At 44.7% G+C, this 20,487-nt stretch overlaps 1 protein-coding gene across 10 annotated transcripts in view; it reads left to right on the top strand.

Annotated features, from left to right (window-relative positions):
• Positions 1-5,452, top strand: part of SGMS1 (sphingomyelin synthase 1) — a 320,508-nt gene extending 315,056 nt beyond the window's left edge. For all 10 annotated transcript variants that reach the window (XM_075533703.1, XM_075533701.1, XM_075533698.1 and 7 more), the window contains 3 exons: positions 308-461; positions 2,920-3,086; positions 3,855-5,452. In XM_075533703.1, coding sequence (XP_075389818.1) covers positions 308-461; positions 2,920-3,086; positions 3,855-4,034 — 501 coding nt within the window. In that variant the 3' untranslated portion in view covers positions 4,035-5,452. The remainder of the gene's footprint in view (positions 1-307; positions 462-2,919; positions 3,087-3,854) is intronic.
• The last annotated feature ends 15,035 nt before the right edge of the window (positions 5,453-20,487 follow it).

Raw genomic sequence — 20,487 nt, 5'->3', positions numbered from 1 at the left:
CCCTGGGTATCATAAAAGCATTGTCTAACCTCATCAGAAACGTGCTATTAAAGTGCTAAGACTCCTGATAAAAGGATTTTTTTTAAAGTGGATGCAAACGTGATGAAAAAATAAAGTGCTAATACCTAGGAAATATTCTAAAGCTCCGAGCTTCCTCTCTAGGACCCTAACCTTTCCACGGGCTGCCCGTGGAAGGTGAAAGACTTGCTGGTAGGTGTTCTGTCTGTCTTAATTAGCTTAGCTGAATCGCTTCGTTCCTAGATCCCAGCGCTGATGGTAATGAGTCTTGCTTTCCGTTTGCTCTTAGCTTTTTGGAGACTGGGAAGCCCAACTGCGGAGAATAATGAAGCTTATCGCTGGAGGTGGCCTGTCCATTACCGGCTCTCACAACATGTGTGGGGACTATCTGTACAGCGGTCACACGGTCATGCTCACGCTCACTTACTTATTCATCAAAGAGTGTAAGTCTGCCACAGCCTTCCATTACCCGCTCCTCACCTGCCATTGCTATTTCTCATAGTCTTCGGTCCTACTGATGGATCACGTTTGCGGGGCAAGTCAGGTGAAACAAAAATCGGAGGACAGATAAGTCCGACACAGACACGTGTCTTTCTGACACTCCTCCCAATTCGAAGTGCTTGGGTGGTGAAAATGGTTGAGTCTGCCTGCGGCCTAAAAGGCTGGTAGGTGAGCCCACCCAGAAGTGCTGGAGAAGACAGGCCTGCCCATCTGTTTCTGGGAAGGTCAGCGCCTTGAGAGTCCCGTGGAGCAATTCTCGGCATATGTGGGGTTGAGTAGATGGCAATGAACAGGAGCCCGACCTACCGGGCACTCGAATTTCCCAGGCGGCTGTAACAGTAATTCCCTGGCATTTGGATTTCTCTGAAGTGCAAATCTCAGAGACTCCAGGCTTCAGGTATATTTGTGCTTGGGAAGTCAGTAAGATAGCTGTCACTTGCTCGGCCCACGTGTAAGAAGTTAGAGCAGCTGTGGTTGGTCGTGGTCCAGCTGATTGCTGGCATGTGGAGACCCCGGGTTTGTAGAGCACAATGGCGCCATAGAGTGTCCAGACTGCAACAGTTTGGAGCAGCTTGCTTGCCAGGCCTCATTTCCAAGGTGCTCTGGGTGGGCTTGAACCAGTTACCTTTTGGCAGGAATCAAGTGTTTTAACTGTTTGCATCACCCAGCCACCCAGCAGATAAAAATCTTAGTAAATATCAACGGGCTTCCCCCCACCGCCTAGCCCCTTGTGTTAAAAAAAAATTTTTTTTTAAAGAACATTATGTGCTGACTTATCCTGATTTGATTAAACGGATTTTCTTTAAAACTATGTTTGCCATTAGATGAACCAAGTAATAACCAAAATTAGATTATACTTATGAATATAATCATTTCACAAATAAGCTACTTCCAGTCTCTCCTTAGCTTCAGATAAGCTAGAGCCATTAGTCCTTAGATTTGCTGTCCCAAAAGACACATGTTCAGGGGAACAACTAGGGAATTAAAATCAACAACGCGGAGGATGTAGAGATCCTGGAGGTGTCGGAGCAACAGCAATCTAGCTGAGAGGAATAATGTGATGGTGGGGCAGGAGGAAGGTAATAGGAAACAGAGGAATGACCTAGTTAGCAAAGCTATGGATGGAGGTATATAAACATTGATGTGTACATATGTGAATACATTAATTCATAAAAATGGAGGTATTGGCTTTTTTTCCCCAACAACGTCTTTATTTTTTTTTTAAACATTTTATTAGGGGCTCATACAACTCATCACAATCCATGCATATGCATACATCAATTGTATAAAGCACATCTGCACATTCTTTTCCCTAATCATTTTTTCTTTTTTTACATTTTATTAGGGGCTCATACAACTCTTATCTCAATCCACACATATACATACATCAATTGGCTTTTGTACATATATTTATATGGCAATACACTGAGGATTGCTAAAGACAAAATTAGCAAATTAGCAAAATTAGCAAATGTGGAGAAGAAACAGAATGGTGCTTGGCTATCAAAAGAGATAACGTCTGCGGTCTTAAAGGCTTGAAGTTAAAAATGCTGCCATCTAGCAGAGAAGCAACAAGCCTACATGGAAGGAGCACACCAGCTGTGTGATCATGACGCGTCCATGGGATTGGGTAACAGGAATCTGAAGACTCAAAACAAACAACAACACAAAACATATTGTTGAGAACAAGGGGGGTTGGAGCAGAGACCCAAAAGCCATCTGTAGATGTGGTACATCCCTTCACAGAAGGGTCATAAGGAAGGGATGAGTCAACCGCTGAAACTCACAATATTCCTCTGGTTCCTTGAGGCTTCCTCACCCCCCCACCATCATGGCCCCAGTCCTGACTTTCACTGCGGGCTAGACCAGAGCCTGTGCACAGGTACAGATAAGAGATAAGAGCTGATGACACGCGGAATCCAGGAACAGGAATGGGAGTAGTGATACCAGGGTAGGGTAGGGAGAGAAGGGGAGGAAGGGGAAACAGAACACAATGATTGACACATAACCACCCCCACCCCCACCCCCAGGGGAACCAACAACAACTGTGTGAGGGATGGGAGACAGTGGTCTGTGTGAAGTATGAAAATAATTTATCAAGAGGTCTTGGCGGGCAGGGAGAGAGTTGATACCAAGGGCTCAACCAAAAAGTAAACGTTTAGAAAATAATGATGGTAGCATGTACAAGTGTGCTCGATACACTTGATATGTGGAGTGTTAATAAGAGCTGTTAAGGGCCCCCAATAAAATGATCTTTTAATTTAACAACAACTAAAAAAGACCTGTTTCCCAAAGGAGAGACTGAGGGCAATTCTGTTGAGAAATAGTGGCGGAGCCGTCGCTGGGTGCTCTCTCTGGTTCTCCAGTGAGGGGACTATTACAAATGTCTGCTCTCTTCAGATTCCCCTCGGCGACTCTGGTGGTACCACTGGATCTGCTGGCTGCTCAGCGTGGTTGGAATCTTCTGTATTCTCTTGGCACATGACCACTACACTGTGGACGTGGTGGTGGCGTATTACATCACCACAAGACTCTTCTGGTGGTATCACACTATGGCCAATCAGCAAGTAAGTCTCCCCTCGGTGGGAGTCTGTCTGTTGTTGATCCAGCGGTGAGGTTACAGGGTGCTAAGGGTCCACAAAGGCTTAGTGTCTCGTAGGGCAGTCTACTAAGATCATGTAGTGTTTTGTGACTTTGATCCTCTTTCAGAATCAAGAATTTTTTTTAATTGCTACCTTGTAGAACTCGTGTCGGAGTTCAGTGGCTGTACACTAGGCTGCCAGCCTCTAGGATCAGGTGTTTGAAGCTACAACCCTCAGGAAAAAGGCGAGGCTTTCCGCTCCTGTAAAGTGTTGTTCCAGCCTGGGAAGCGCACAGGGGTGGGGTCGCTGTGAGTTGGCAGCAACTTGATGGTACAGTGAGTTTTGAGTGCGAGCTAGTCCCACTCTTTATCTTTTTGGCTGTCCGCACTTACCAGCTCAATGCACTTACCATTTACTACTTCAATATCTTCCATTTCGAAGCCCCAGCAGCGGAAACGTCAGGCGAGGTCCCTAGCTATAGCCAAGAACTAAGTGACTCACAAGGTCTTCTTGCTTTCCCGGAACTGAGGGGTTGGAGTCTCTATTCTGGTGTGCCCCTGTTACCGACACAGGCAAGAGCAGGGCGTGAGGCTGGATCGAGCGGGTGGAAACGGGGTGAGTCTGGAGGCCTTGGTGAGTTTTCCTATGGAAAAAACCAGGACTTAAGCGAAAGCGTGGGAGCGGAGCAGGTGTGGGCTCTTGCCCCTGGAACACTTACACGCCCTGACTTGTGCTTCCTTCCCGCTGTCGCAGGTGCTAAAGGAAGCTTCGCAGTCGAACCTCCTGGCCAGGGTGTGGTGGTACAGGCCATTCCAGTACTTTGAAAAGAATGTTCAAGGGACTGTACCTCGGTCTTACCACTGGCCCTTCCCGTGGCCAGCGGTCCACCTCGGAAGGCAAGTGAAGTACAGCCGCCTGGTGAACGACACATAGCAGCAGGGCAAGGCTGGGGAAGCAGAAAGTACCCAAAGTGCTTACGAACTCCAGGAAAGAAGATGCCGTGAAACCAACCGCATCCCGCCCAATCCCTGCCCACAGTTACCTTGACTTCACCTAGTGAGTTACCTGCTCAGCACTGTGATCTTTTCTCTCTCCAAAGGACCCGTGTTGGACAACCACAAAGAAAACTTAACCTATCATGCACTGTACACACTTCCTGTTCATGGGTTTAGGATTTACGTAACCTCCGGCCACCATCTTCCTCTGTACAGGATGCAACAGTGTACACGTAAGCTTTTATATCCTACGTTCTGGTCGTTTCCAGTCACCTCTGGAAATAAAGTGTATTATTTTCTTGGGAAAACATACTTTTCATATCTCTTGCCCCAAAGATTGGGCTGTAAGCCATTTTCTAGCAATGTCTCTATGAAGGTTTCGAAGTACCTGAGCACGGGGTTCGTTCTGAAGTCTTTCTACCTGTTGCATCGAAACTCACATGAAAATGACAGACACAGAAAGGTCTGGTAAACTTGGGATTTTGTAAAATCTGCCGAGACAGTGGGTGAAAAAGTGCAAAAAAAAAAAATTCTGTTATAAAATGATTTTTCTAAGTATTTCCTAACTTTATTTTTCAAAATGATGTTATGAAAACCAAATTTAAAGATTTTTACATGTCAGAGGGAAGAGAGCTGAAATTTTAAAACTGTTTCTTGGGAGAGAAATTTGTCTATGTTTCTAGTGCCTTTCTTGTCTTGATTGTATGGTCAGTAGGCAATCTTTAATGTTTTTATTTAAAATAAAGTATTCCATGAAAATACAAATGTATCTATACACTACTAAATTTTGCATTTATAGTTAACGTAAATCAGAAGACTGGTTATGGTTTTTAAATTGCTGCAGATTAAAGAGGCCAACTGAGAACAAGAGCCTGTCCACATATTGTGAGCAGGGGCAATGACATGTACCACTTAACTTATTTTAGCATCTGTTTGGTAGTTTGATGTTAACTACGCAATGAAAATAGCCATGAATATCCCCTTTTTGTAAAAAGAGGAAAAGAGTTTTAAAAAGGATCACTTAACTAAAACTTGAAAGCTATGAATTAGCTTTTCATGCTCTGTCATGACAATTTTGTTGGTGAAAAAACAAAAAAGAGATCTATTTCTTTAAAATATATTTGTGCAGAAACTGCATGTACCAATAAGTTTTACTCCTACCACACGTGTGTTTGGAGAAGTACTTGCCAACGTGGAGAACAGCATAGTTTTTTAAGAATGAAGAAGTATCTGTCTCCATTCTGTATTTTATGTGCAGCAGAGTTATCTTCCGTAGGGTTTTTTTGTGTATTCACAAGGTGATATTTGTATTGTACAATGATAACGGTGAAGGAATAAAAAAGGCTTTTAAAAATCTGTTTGTTTTAAATCTTTGTAAAGTTATTATTCCAGAGAGAGTATACTGATATCTTACAGCTTACCTAGATCATAAATTAATCAAAATGCACTTTTTAATAAAAACTGATGCTTAAAACAAATGGCTATTTCTAATCTGTTCACATTATTCACAAAAGGTGTAAGTGTAGTCAACAAACTAAACCCCCCTTCCATCGAGTCGATTCACACTCAGTGACCTTATAAGATGGAACTGCTCCATCGATAGGGCTTCCGAGGCTGTAAATCTTGTAGGAAGCCGACCGCCTCGTTTTTCGTCCACAGAGTGACGAGTGGATTTGAACCAATGACATTGTGGTTGACAGGCCAATGCGTAATCCACAGGACCACCAGGGCTCCTCCCATCTTTGTTTGTTTGTTTGTTTTTCCTGTAGTCTTTATAACAGATAAAAAAGCAAATTTTGGAATGTCTTCAGTGGGTGCATGTTGCCAATGACCCTTTAATGGTCACCTGTTTGTTTTTTCCTCGAAGAGTCCTTAACATGTATTCTAGTCTTCACAGACTCCGTAAACAGAATTTTTATCTCTGGAACTATGTGAAAGGAATCATGGGTAAGTTAAAGTCAAACAGCTGCAGCCTCTTTACCAAGCACATTAGAGAGTCTCAGGACTTCTCAGCCGGGTCGTTGATTTAATTATTCTCCCCCTTCGAACTGGAAGCAGTGTGGCTTTTCCAGGGTGGGTGAGTTACCTCCTTGGAGGGGAGCGCCCTTTGCGTTGGCCATCGGACAAACCTCTGCTCTGCAGACGGCGGGGCCAGACACGTTCTCCAGAGTTTTGTGAATGCTCGACTCTGGGAGGTGACTTGCATGTACTCTGATGAGCCTCCTTAACAGTTGTGTCCTTTAACCTCCATTTGATTGTGAAAAGACAGCAGTGGCCCTGCCCCCAGTTGGCATAAAGCATCTCCTGGACCACTTTACCCAATTAGGAATCCTATTCTGGGCCCCTGCATCCTTCACAGAGAGCCGCCTATAACACTTACACCCATTACAGGTTTTAGGAAGGATTTTATAAGTTGCTGTGGAGTTGACTTTGATTGATGGAGCCCCATGAGCATGCTTCGTGGGATTTTCAGTTGCTGAATTTTCCTAACTAAATCGACGGGCCTCCCAAGGAGCTGTTAGGCAGTCTTGCATAGGGCCGGGGCGTCTACAGCGCATGCCCAGAGGGCGGAGCTACGGAACAAAGGAGTGGCACACTGCACATGCTGAGGTTCAGGTTTCCCACCAGGTACGCGTGGGTAGGTGCTGCACCTGGATTGGCCCACCTAGGCCAGGTGAATTCAATTCAGCCAATGAGGTCAAACTGGTCGTCCACCACGCCTCCCTGCGGAATAATTGAAAAGGCAGGAGCCCAGAGACGACTGTATGACTTTGCGAGCAGCTTCCAGGCAGGCTGCACGTTGGTGAGGAGCCCTGCGGGTACCTGTGTAAACCTGAAACTTCTAATGCTCATAAAACTCACTTGGATCACAAACCAGGCTTCCGCATGAATTCGTTCTCGCGCGAAGCCAAGGACCGAAGTCTATCTCTCCCCAGAGAGATCTAACAGAGCCACCTGGTCAACTCCGAGCTTTCAGGTAGCACCTGGCAGTGTTGGCTGTTTGCATCACCCAGGGATTCTCCCAAAATTCTACGCACACCCCACTCCAACCTGCCCAGATGATGCAGTATCTGTTCTTCCAGTTGCCCAGATGATGTAGTTTGGCCATCAGGGGTTCAAAAGCGGCAGCTGCTACGCTTCCCAGGAGAAAGGTGAGCCCTGCTGCTCCTTTACGGAGCCTGAGAGCCCTCGGGGAGCCCTTCCACTGTCTTAGGGTGGCTACGAGTTGGAATGGGCTTGATGGGTCTGGGTTGGGTTGGCTTCTGTGACTTCACAGGGTTTCTGGTGGCGAAACAAAAGGGGGTTGGTTTGAGTCAGAAGAAAGGCCTGGTGATGGTAAGGTCAGCCATTAAAAGCCTCACCGCTGCCACACTTAGAATCACCCGAGTTGGGGTCACCTTGGGCTATCTTGGGGTAGCCTTTGTGTTATTACATCGCAAAAGCCGAAAGGAGACGTGAACAGCAGAGCTTTGTCCTACTCCAGGATTAAGTCGAACTGAACTGCTTTTCTGCAGTACACACAGTGACACGTGCCCATCAGCCTTTTCTGCAGGGACAATTCAGCCATAGCTACATTCTCCGAGCGGGGCCACCATTCTCGCCCTCCACTTTTGTGTTGCTCCCTCTAACCAGCTCACGACCCCCGAAGGTTCCTGAGCTTATCTTTCGAGCTCTGTTGTCACTTTGATCCCTCATAGATGGCCCTTCAAAGAGTGCAGTATTCCAGGCAGACTTTTTTTTTTTTTTTTAGCAAAGCTAGACAATTGTTTGGTTTTTAAAAAATGGGATAGTTTTGGATTTAAGTGTTGGAAGTCTGGAGCCCATGAGAATTTGAAATTCTGTCATGTATGTCCCCTTTTGATGGGGGTTCTAGTACAGAATCTTTCACCAAAACACCCTGGCCATTAACTTTTTAATGGATTGTGCTTTCTTTTTTGCTTCGGTGACTGGGAATCTCCGGCTCTCATTGGCTCTTCATCCTTAACTATACCGGGTTCTAGAAGTAGACATTCTTGGGACTAATCTTACCCTTGGCTTGTTTTCTCTTTTCTCTCGCCCACCTTATTTTTTTTTTCTGTTCTAGTGGTTTTTGTTTAGTAAAAGCTTTCTCTGATGTACCTTGAGGCTTACTAGACTGATATGTAATTCATTCCTCAGAAGTGCTTTAGCATTTTGGTGGACCTCCGTGGATGGTCTGATGATAGATAGATAGATAGATAGATAGATAGATAGATAGATAGATAGATAGATAGATAGAGAATGACAATGGATTAGAACATAGCACTGCTTTCTAGATCTGCCTCAGTGGATGGGTTTGCCTAGCCCAATATAGATAGAGAGATGGAGATAGAGTGACAATGGGTAGGAACATAGCACGCTTTCTACTTCTGTAACATTCCAGTTTGAATTGTTTTAGTCACCCTGGTCAGGTAGTCGGCTGTGCAATGGAACTGCTAACCACAGTCAGTGGTTCAATCCCACCAGCTACTCCCAAAACAGGAAGGAAGCTATTTGCTCCGAGATTTAAAGTCTAGGAAACCGAAAGAAGCAGTTCTCTGTCCTCTAGTATCACTACGAGCCGGAGTTGACGATGGCAGTGAGTTCGCTTATCAGCTGTTTCATGGAAGGTTGATAGCAGAAAGTACATATTATGTGGTATTTATTGTTAAGGTGATAAGTTTAAAAGCATGTGTGTGCATGGTGGGGGTTATCATTGTCCTAAAAAAATATATATAGCATATTTTCCAATTTAACATTTTTCAATTGTACAGCTTAGTGATGATATCTATTACATTAATAGTGATATCTGTTACATTAATCATGTTAGACTTTCATTATTCTGAACTGAAGCCAGATTTTCCGTCACTCTAAACAGACTGTGTTAGTCTGGGTAGTCTAGATAATCAAATTCATAATGCATATGTATATAAGAGAGAGGTTTGTATACCAGAAGAATTGAACAATGAGAAAACATCCCAACCCAGTCCAGTCTAAGGCCATACGTCTGATACTAGCCCATATTTCCGATACCAATCTATAAAGTCCTCTTCAGACTCACAAAACATGCAATGAAGCTAAATGCAGGATGATCCACAAGCCAGTGGGTAGAAAGTCTTTGGATCCAGTGGCGTTGTAGGCATCTCAGTGCTGGCAGAGGTCTCTCTGTGGCTTTCCCCGCTTCAGAGGTCTGGTTGTATCCATGTAGCTTGTCTTCTGCAATGTCTCCCAGGGGGACAATCGAGAGAGGGAATGTCTCCTGCCTCTAAGGAGGAAGTCCCAGATTTCCCAAAATTCTCAAGAGAAGGCCATGCCCACACAGAAGTCTCGTTGGCTGTCTCCAGACTGACAGCCTGGACACCCGTACACTCCCAGTCCTTAAATTGACACCAGACTGGGGGACTACCACGCAGACCCTTTGCTGCACTCTAAGGAGCTGCTAACAGCCCCTTGTGGCTGACTACAGGCTTTTTTAACCCTTTTCTTCACTGTTTGTTGTTGGTATTTTAGTTGTTTCAAGCACCATTTCAACCTTGTTTAAATTTAGCTCATCTTGCGTGGCCTACACCACTATCCATTTCTTCCTCAGGATGGCGGTGGTTATGGATATTTTTCCTTTGTGGGTGTGGGGGTCCCTGTCCCTTTTTGCTCTCTTAATCCTTTCGTTTGTCTTCCAAGCCTTGGGGACTTTTGAGGCACTATCAGTAGTGGAATTTCCCAGAGCCTGATAATCAAGGGAGAAAAAGCCAGACGTTAAGAATGCCTGTGGTTGGAGCTGCCCTTACAGAGCCCTGTGCATTTCCAGTCCTTCATACGTCTCAGTCCCGCTCTCTCTCTTTCCCTTCACCTGATATTTTTGTTAGCAAGAGAAGGGTTCAGGAAACAGGTTGTTCCTACATACAGAGAGGGTCAGGGATGTGAAATGAGTGAAAAAGAAGCCCCTCTCCCCCCTGTAGGGCGTGATCAGGGTAATGTAACCAAGAGGAATTACCGAAACCCAAATGAAGACTGGGCATGATAGTGGGACAGGAGGAAAGAGCTGGGAGGCAAAGGGCATTTATAGAGGTCTAGATAAAGGCATGTACATATACAAATATGTTTATATATGAGGTTGGGGAAATAGATATATGTTTCTATATTTATAGGTTTAGCATTAAAGTAGAAGAAAGACATTGGGCCTCCACTCAAGTACTTCCCTCAATGCAAGAATACTTTCTTCTATTAAATTGGTATTCTATGATGCTCACCTTCCTGACACAATTGCTGAAGACAAAGCTGATGAATAATCAAATGTGATGAAGAAAGCTGATGGTACCCAGCTATCAAAGATACAGAGTTTGGGGTCTTAAAAACTTGAAGGTAAACAAGCAGCCATCTAGCTCAGAAGCAACAAAGCCCACATGGAAGAAGTACACCAGCCTGTGCGATCATGAGGTGCCGAAGGGATCAGTTATCAGGTATCAAAGAACAAAAAATCATATCATTGTGTGCTCACCTCCCTGATATGATTGCTGAAGACAAATGGGTGCATAAGTAAATGTGGCAAAAAAAAAGCTGATGGTGCCCGGCTATCAAAAAATATAGCATCTGGGGTCTTAAAGGCTTGAATGTAAGCAAGTGGCCATCTAGCTCAGAAGCAACAAAGCCCACATGGAAGAAGCACACCAGCCTGTGCGATCAAAAGGTGTTGAAGGGATCAGATATCAGGCACCATCAGAACAAAAAATTATGTCACTGTGAGTGAAGTCAGGGAGTGCATACTGGAACCCAAAGCCCATTTGTAGACCACTGGACATCCCCTTACTGAAGGGTCTCGGGGAGGAGACAAGCCAGACAGGTGCGATGTAACAATGATGAAAAATACAACTTTCCTCTAGTTCCTAAATGCTTCCTCTCCTCTCCTTCCCCAACTATCATGAGTCCAATTCTACCTTACAAATATGGCTAGACCAGAGGATGTGCACTGGTACAGATAAGAACTGGAAACAGGGAATTCAAGGCAAATGATCCCTTCAGGACCAGTGGTGTGAGTGGCAATACTGGGAGGGTATAAGGAGGGTGGGATAGAAAGGGGGAACTGATCAAGGACCTACATGTGACCTCCTCCCTGGGGGATGGACAACAGAAAAGTGGGTGGAGGGAGACATTAGATAGGGCAAGATATGACAAAATAATAATTTATAAATTATCAAGGGTTCATGAGGGAGTGGGGAGCAGGGAGGGTGGGGGAAAATGAGCTGATGCCAGGGGCTTACGTGGAGAGCAAATGTTTTGAGAATGATGAGGGCAATGAATGTACAAATGTGCTTTACACAGTTGATGTATGTATGGATTGTGATAAGAGTTGTATGAGCTCCTAATAAAACTATATATATATACACACACACACACAGTGTTTTTTTTAAGGCCCCCATGAAAGGAAGAGTCCCAACAAATGGAAACACACACCCTGGAAGTTTAACGGAAGCCATGTGCAAGTCTGGGCTCAAGCTTAGTTTGCGTGGAGTGCAGACTGGCGTTGGGCTGTCAGTGTGCAGTGTCAAGTGGATTTCTACTCAGTGATCTGAACCTAGCTCGTCCATCTTGCCTTTGGTAAAGGACTGCTCTGAACTTGTACTGACGCAGTGGGAGGCAGAGGACTGACCGTCTGGTATGACACAGGCACCATGATGGAGAGCCAGGGTAGCGATTAGCCAGAAACACGCTGGCCACCCTGATTTATGGGAGCCTGAAATAGGTGCCCATTGCCAGTTGTGTGCCACCCACCACATGGAGGATCGGGTATGGTTTCAGTGGTTTTCGTTTAGTGCACAAATTGAGCCTGAAGAAGAGATTTCAACCAAAACAAAAGTGCTTTGGGAATTATTTTTAAAAGAATTCTGAGAGACCGGAGAGCTGGTTTCCTGTTGGGGTTGCATAACAGTTCTCCCTGATATTTTAGGCCTCCTTCCGAAATCATTTGGTGTGAGCACAATCTATTAATGCATGTTTGAAAGCTTTTCTGAAATCCTTGCCTTTGCTGAGTTTAGGCGGCCACAGCCCCTTGACTGCCTGGCTTGAAGGAGGGGGAATTTTGTGGGGGTGCCCTCTTGGTCTTTGGATGGCTGGCTGTGACGGCAACCCCTCCCACCCCCCCACCCCCTCTGGCAGCGGTGAAGTGAGGCTCCGAGGACTTGGAGCACAAACTGCCTTCTCACAGCCGGCAGCAGGACCACCACCCCAAGGAACCTCTCTGGCCTAACCTTACCAGAGGCCAGCAGATGAATCTGCAAGCCGTTGTCAGCTCCATTTCTCCAAAGGCACCAGGGATGAGCACGTAAAGTAAATGTCTTGAAAAGGGAATTGTGAATGAGGGGAGTGCGGAGTGGAGACCCAAAGCCCATTTGTAGGCCACTGGACATCCCCTTACAGAAGGGTCTTGGGGAGGAGACGAGCCAGTCAGGGTACAATGTAGCAACGATGAAAAATACAACTTTCCTCTAGTTCCTAAATGCTTCCTCCCCACCCCCTTCCCACTGTCATGATCCCTGGTAAGTCTGACTAGACCAGAGGATGAACACTGGTACAGATGGGAACTGGAAACACAGGGAAGCCAGGGCGGATGATCCCCTCAGGACCAGTGGTAAGAGTGGCGATACTGGCAGGGTAGAGGGAGGGTGAGTTGGAAAGAGGGAACCAATTTCAAGGATCTACATGTGACCTCCTCCCTGGGGGGAGGACAACAGAAAAGGGGGTGAAGGGAGATGTGGGACAGAGCAAGATATGACAAAATAATAATTTATAAATTATCAAGGGTTCATGAGGGAGGTGGGAGCGGGGAGGGAGGGGAAAAATGAGGACCTGATGCCAGGGCCAACTTAAGTGGAGAGCAAATGTTTTGAAAATGATGAGGGCAACGAATGTACAAATGTGCTTTACACAATTGATGTATGTATGGATTGTGATAGGAGTCATATGAGTCCCTAATAAAATGATTTTTTTTAATTCAAAAAAAGAAAAAGGAATTGTGTCCATTTAGTGCCACAGAAACATGTTGCTCGGGCCAGGCCTTGGTGCACATTCTTCTGCTTGTGAACAGACACCAAAGAACTTCCTAGGCATGTGTTCCCCTCCTCAGCAGCCTGCAGTGGGAGCTCCTGGCTCAGCACCCAACCCCCCAGGGCTAGTGGCTGCCTAACAAGGCCCCTCTGGGGCTCTAGTCTACACAGCACTTGGGGGTAACTCAAGGAGGGCCAAGGAGATGAAAGGGGATATAGCCAGACGGGATTGTCCCATCATCCTCTGGACCAATGGCACTCACCACCTAGAAAAAGCTGGGGGTAGGGGGCAAGAGTAGAACAATGGCCCTTCCTCCAGGAGAGAAAAGGTCAGTGTATTCAGCAGGACACCCCCCCCCATTCTATGAATATTCACCAAGTGTGAATTCAAACAACCCACAAAGAGTCTCTGGAATTACATGGTGAGTATGGGGTCCCCTGCAATTTGCCTTCCTATAGATGTGCACTGTCATGGCAGGCTTCATATCTCAAGACACGCAGGGCTGAACCACCAATTAAAATCAGCAACCACAGTGAGTTTAACCAGGCCCTAGGAAATTCATTTTCTTCTTGCGAATAAAGGGGGCCCAATTCCAAGTCTCTCTCATTTGACCAAAAATGATGTGGGATGATGGCAACCTTCTGGCCAGCCGGAGCTGGAAAGGCAGCCAAACTCACCCAGCAAGAGGTGCTGAGCTCTGTGCTGATTTAGAGCAGCGCCTCTGTGTGCCCAGGACTGAGTGGCCATGAGCTAGTACCATCAGGCGGAAGTGCAGGGGAGGCGGGTCCATGAACAGTGGCTACGGGACTGTGGGGGGACGGTAGGACGCGACAACACCAAGTGCTGTGTGTGTGTCTCAGTTCTCTTCCCTCTGAACTTGGTTTTGATGAAGAAATGTGTGTATGTTAGGGAGCTCACGTCTAACTGAGCAAGCACATTAGCATATTTAAGGCTCTGAGAAATTTTACCCCATAAAATTTTACTAGAACAGTATTTTCCATATGTATTTCACTTTGGGCACCTTGATGCCCAAATATAGTCTTCCCTGATAAGTTTTCAAGGCTTTTCCAAATGTGTAATAATCTTACAGTGATGATCCATATACCCATCACCTAGATTCTATGATGATTCTACAATGTTAGTTTTTATCACATACTCCCTTTATGGATCTCTTTACTCCTCAATTTTGGGATATATTTCAAGGTTAATTACGGTCACCAGTTTACATCTCCCTAAATCCATGCATATCATTAGCTGCAGTTCAGCATGTATCCCATTTTTTTTGAAGTTTGTAAAATGTATAGACAAGAACATACACAAGGTATAGATCTGCTGTTTGAACAAAGGTATGCACCTGTGTAAGCTGAGCACCTGTCACATTAGAGATGGAACATTACCCAGAAACATTTCCATTCCCTTCCCCAGTCAGGCCTGACCAGCCGTCCATGTCATCACCCCCAGAGGCAACACTGAGGTGCCTTGTACCCCCACCCTGGCCTCCCCCCATTGATTTATTTCCCCTCACCATACATATACCTACTCTGTGTCTGTCCACTTTCTCTGTTTTGTTGTATGGATTGCTAATTCATTCTTCCTTGATTAGTGAGTAGGATCCTATTGAATGAATGGACCACAGTTTGTTTATCCACTTTGTTACCAATTGATACCTGAATTTTTTTCCCCTGGAAGTCTGGGATATTATAAATAAAGCAACTCAAAAGTACCAGATGTAGGAGATTTGGTAATCTCTCTAAAAAGTAAACCGTATCTCTAGTTTATAACCCCATGTTTCCCATAGTGGACAATACCGCCCCCTGGCGGGCCTTGGAATAACCCCCAAACTCACTGTGTTCTATTCATAACACATTAGGAATTACATTTTGGCCCCCCAATAGATATGTTGAAACTCACCCTGTGTGCCTGTGAATATAATCTTGTTTGGAATAGATCTTCTTTGGCTATGTTAATTAGGGTACACAGTGATAGGGTGGATTCTAAATCTAATAATCCCTACGGAGTGATGTCTTATAAAAAGGGAACACAGTAACTCCCGGGGAAGAGATCGTAGATCCACAAACCGAGGGGCACTGCTGGCCAGGTTGGCTTGGACTGCTAATTTCAAGGTCAGTGAGTCAAACCCACCATCTGCTCCCAGGGATAAAGATGAGGCTGTCTGAGTCTAGAAAGATTGACAGCCTCGAACCTCTACACAGGGTCTCTCTGACTTGCCATCAACTCAGTGGTAGTGAGGTTGGTTTGTAAGGACTAAAAGCTTCGAGAGACAAAGATTGGCTTTCCCAGAGCGATCACACAGAGTTCAGGCTGGCAGCCTTCAGAACTAGGAGAAGATCCAATTAAAAAGGAAGCAATCGGATACTTTTATATTTAAATAATGTTAATTAAATTAAATGTTAAACCCAGCCACTTATGGTATATTTATGACAACAAAAACTCAGACAATATCTTTTCATTTCTCATGGATTATAACATAGGTTCCCAAATTGATTTAGACTAAAACAATCCCCATGGTAGAAAGAAAAAAAGAAAGAAAAAGGCTCAGTACCCCCCTGGCAATGAAACCCTTTTGTACTCTATAGCCCACAATCTAGGATAAAGTGTAAGGATCTGATTATTAGGCAGCTTCCTGGGAGCACTGGTGGCTTAGTGGTTATGCATCGGGCTGCCAACCTTAAGGTCAGTAGATTAAAACCATGAGCATCAGGAGAAAAACGAGGCTGGCTACTCCTGTAAAGAGTTACAGTCTGAGAAACACACAGGACAGTTCTAGCCTGCTGCATAGGGTGACCATGAGTCAGAATCAACTCTGAGGCAGTCCTGGGGCTCGGGAATTACTTCTTAGATTTGATCCAAAGCAGTAAGGGATGCTGCCTGTCAATCATGATCAGCTGAAGCACTGCAGATTCAGATGGACCACTTGCTTGTAGATGAGATGATTAAAAATACCAAGGCTTTAACAAATACCTTTAGGGAATGAGTCACTGGGTCTGAGGACTCAGGATCCCAGGCTGGGGAGATACCAAGGTCAATTAGTATAACATAGCTCACAAAGATAATGTTTTGCATCCTACTTTGTTCAGTGGAAATTGGGCTATTAAAAGCTTTACAAAAGCTATTTAACACACAGCTGTTCATCTTTCCCCATCTTAAGCAAGGAAGAATAAAAGATAAATAAAATCACAGATGAACGGAAACAATTAGTGCAAAGGACTCGTGGACCACGCAAATCTCAGCATCCATGCCACTGAGGGCAAAAGAATTAGATGGTGCCCAAATACCACTGCTGATCATAATACAAGTTTCTGGATAAAGAGGAGGTGGGGCAGGGAGAAGGGTAACAAAGCTAAAAATCATTTAGGTAGCTATAGATAGATGATAGGTAGGTAGGTAGGTAGGTAGGTAGGTAGGTAGGTAGGTAGGTAGATAGATAGATAGATAGATAGATAGATAGATAGATAGATAGATAGATAGATAGACAGACACAAGGCTAATACATATAGAGTAAACCAAGATGGCAGCTCTCATGGATCTGAAGTTGAAGAAGGACCTGATGCAGCTTCAAGGCAAAGTTATCGACACTCAACAGATATTGAAGCTTGAAGACATAACAGATCAGAGAGCTAAGCAGAACGGAAAAGCATGCATATCGCATGGACACCTAGGTGATGACTTTGGTAGATGAGATGAGCATATATGAAAGTGTAGGAGGGATGTTTATTCTTCAGTCCAAGGAGGTACTTCACAGCCAACTGTTGGATAAACAGAAACTAATAGAAAGGGGAGGGGGGATGAGAATGGAAAAAGAAATCTTGTGCATCAAGGAAGTAGCGGACAACCTGAGGCAATATTGATGGCAAGAAAGTTCCAGTAGGACTCCTGAGGGGAAGCCCTGGATGGAGCCCATCCATGCCTGGTGTGTGCACCCTGGACAAAGAAAAGCTTCTGATCTGCCCTGACAGATGTCTTCCTGAGCAGCCTCATCACTGCATGTTTTCTTTCTTTTTTTAAACTAATCATTTTATTGGTGGCTCATACAACTCTTATCACAATACATACATACATTAATTATGTAAAGCACATTTGTACATTCATTGACAATATCATTCTCAAAATATTTGTTGTCCACTTAAGCCCCTGGCATCAGGTCCTCATTTTTCCTCTCCCTCCCTGCTACCCCCCTCCTTCATGAACCCTTGATAATTTATAAATTATTTTGTCATATCTTATCCTGTCCGATGTCACCCTTCACTCACTTTTCTGTTGCCCATCCCCCAGGGAGGAGGTCACATGTAGATCCTTGTTATCAGTTCCCCCTTTCCAACCCACCCTCCCTCTATGTTCCCAGTATCACCACTCAGACCACTGGTCCTGAAGGGATCATCCACCCTGGATTCCCTATGTTTCTGGTTTCTATCTGTACCAGTGTATATCCTCTGGTCTAGCCAGACTTGCAAAGTAGAATTGGGATCATGATAGTGGGGGTGAGGGCATGGAGAAAGCATTTAGGAACTAGAGGAAAGTTGTAGTTTTCATCGCTGCTACATCGCACCCAGTCTGGCTTGTCTCCTCCCTGAGACCCCTCTGCAAGGGGAACTCCAATGGCCTACAAATGGGCTTTGGGTCTCCACTCTGTGCTCCCCGCCCCCCTCATTCACTATGGTAAGATTTTTTGTTCTGATGATGCCTGATACCTGATCCCTTCAACATCTTGTGATCGCACAGACTGGTGTGCTTCTTCCATGTGGGCTTTGTTGCTTCTGAACTAGATGGCCGCTTATTTACCTTCAAGCCTTTAAGACCCCAGACACTGTAGCCGGGCACCATCAGCTTTCTTCAGTGGTTGTGTCGGGAAGGTGAACATCATCGAATGCCAATTTAATAGAAGAAAGTATTCTTGCATTGAGGGAGTACTTGAGTGGAGGCCCAATGTCCTTCTGCTAAATGTCCTTAATACTAAATATATAAATATATGCACATAGATCTATTTCCCCATCCTCATATAAATATATTTTCATATGTACATGTCTTTATATACACCTCTATAAATGCCCTCTGCCTCCCAGCTCTTTCCTCTATTTCCCTTTACCTTCCTCTTGTCCTACTATCATGCTCAGTCCCCACCAGGGATTCAGCAATTCTTCTTGGTTACATTACATTACCCTACCAGGCCTCCCACACCCTCCTCACCACCAATTTGGATCGATTGCTGTTCCCTTGTCCCTAGGTTTATTGACACCACTTCCTTTCCCCCCACCTCCCCCTCTCCCATGTCCTCCCGGAACTGTCGGTACCATTGTTTTCTCCTCCAGATAGTTCATCCAGCCTATCTTATTTAGACAGACCTGCGGAGATAATAGCATGCACAAAAACAAGACAGAGAAAAACCAAGCAACAATATACAACAAAACAATGACAACAAAACACAACAAGAAAGAAAAACTTGTAGATAGTTTAAGGATCATTTTATGGCCTTTAGGAGTGTTTTCCAGTCCCATTGTTTGTGGCACCACACCCTGGCCCCAAAGTCCACCTTCAGCATTCCCTAGGGACCTTGCCGCTCCATTCCCTGGCTGTTCTGTTGCACTCCCTTAGTGTTTTACCTTGGTGTGGCAGGATCAGATAACAGTGCAATTCCCACACTCTGTCTCTGGTGTTGTCCTCTGTAGAGCTATGGGTCAGTGAGGGGTGTCATGTCTCATAGTGGGGCTGGCTATGTGGTCCTCTCAGTGGACTGGTTGCTCTAATTTGGGTCATTGTCCTCAAGGCCTGGTGGGCCAGGATGTCCTCCATTCGCTCCTCATTCCCCTTCATCAGTACCCGTGTGCTTCAATCAGATATGTCCCTCTCCTGGAGCTGCAGATTCAGTGCTGTCTTGAAATAAATTATTCTGGGGAGAGGGGTAGGTGTCCACTTAGTAGTTGAGATTGGGACCAGCCCCTCAGACCTCTCCACTGGTTCCCTACTCCATGCCGGCATGTTGTATTCACATCTTGGAGCACTGGGTTGAAGTCTGGATTGAAGTCTGTTCCCTCTTTCCCTGTGGATATATAAACAATACCCTCCCCTTGGGTGGGTTAGTGCCCTGTGCCCCCACTACCCATTTCTTTTTTATTATTATTATTTTCCTTTCCCCATCTCCTTTTCAGTTGTTTACCAAGTGTATCTCTGTATTTCATCTGATCCCTGCCATATTACCTGGTACTCACCCTAGGATTGTTTGTATATAGTAGCTTTTCCCCCTAAACCCTTTTGCATTTTTTTAAAAAGCTTACCTCAGCAGACTCATGTTGTACTTGTCCTTTTGTGCTTGACTCACTTCGCTTAGCATGATTTCCACCAGTTCTTCCCATGCAGTGATGTGCTTCACACATTCATCAATGCTTTTTAGCAATGCATAGTACTCCATTGTATGTATATACCATAGTTTTTTAATCCAGTTATCAGTTGATGGAAATTTGGGTTGCTTCCACCTCCTTGCGATTGTAAACTCTGCTGCAGTGAACATTGGAGCACAGATGTCTGGCCTTGTTTTTTTTTTTTTCCTTGCATCTTCTGAGTATACGCCCAGTAGGGGGATGGCTGGCTGGTATGGTAACTCAATTTCCATCTGTTTTAGGTATCGCCAGATCGATTTCCATACTGGTCGTACATACTTACAAGTCCACCGAGAGTGGATGAGAGTTCCTGTCTCCTCACAGTCTATCCAACACTTGTTGCTTTCTGACTTTTGAATTTGGCTACCTTTGAGGGTGTTAGGTAGTACCTCATTGTTATTTTAATTGGCATTTCTCTTATGGCTAAAGATCAGGAACATTTTCACATGTTTGTTGGCCATTTATATTTGGATGTAAAACTCTGTAAATATCAGGTCAAATTGTCTAATTGTAGTGTTTAGAACTCTAGCCTCCTTGTTGAGTTTCTTTCCCTGTGGCCTATCTTTTTCAGAAAGCAGTGTGTTGAAGTCACCTGCTATAATTATTGAGGCTGTGATTTCTTTTTTAATCTTTTGGAGTGCTTGGTTGATGTATTCAGTGGGTCTCTTTTTCGGGGAATATATGTTTACAATGTTTAGTGGTTCTTTGTCTGCCATTCCCTCGAGCATTATTTAGTGTCCCTCCTTATTACCTTTTATGGTTTGCACTTTGAGGTTGATTTTATCTAAGATTAGGATTTTGCAATCTTTATCCGAGATTAGGATTTTGAATTGTATGCCTAGTATGACTTTCTCCAGCCTTTGTTTCTCAGCCTATTTTTGTCTGTAGCCTTGAGATGTGTCTCCTGTAAGCAGCAGATTGATGGGTTGTGTTTTCTAAGCCAGTCTGCTAGTCTCAGTCTTT

Source organism: Tenrec ecaudatus, chromosome 16, assembly GCF_050624435.1.
Source record: "Tenrec ecaudatus isolate mTenEca1 chromosome 16, mTenEca1.hap1, whole genome shotgun sequence".
NCBI lineage: Eukaryota > Metazoa > Chordata > Mammalia > Afrosoricida > Tenrecidae > Tenrec > Tenrec ecaudatus.
The sequence above is the reverse complement of the archived record's forward strand: the minus strand, read 5'-3'. Positions and strand labels throughout refer to the sequence as shown.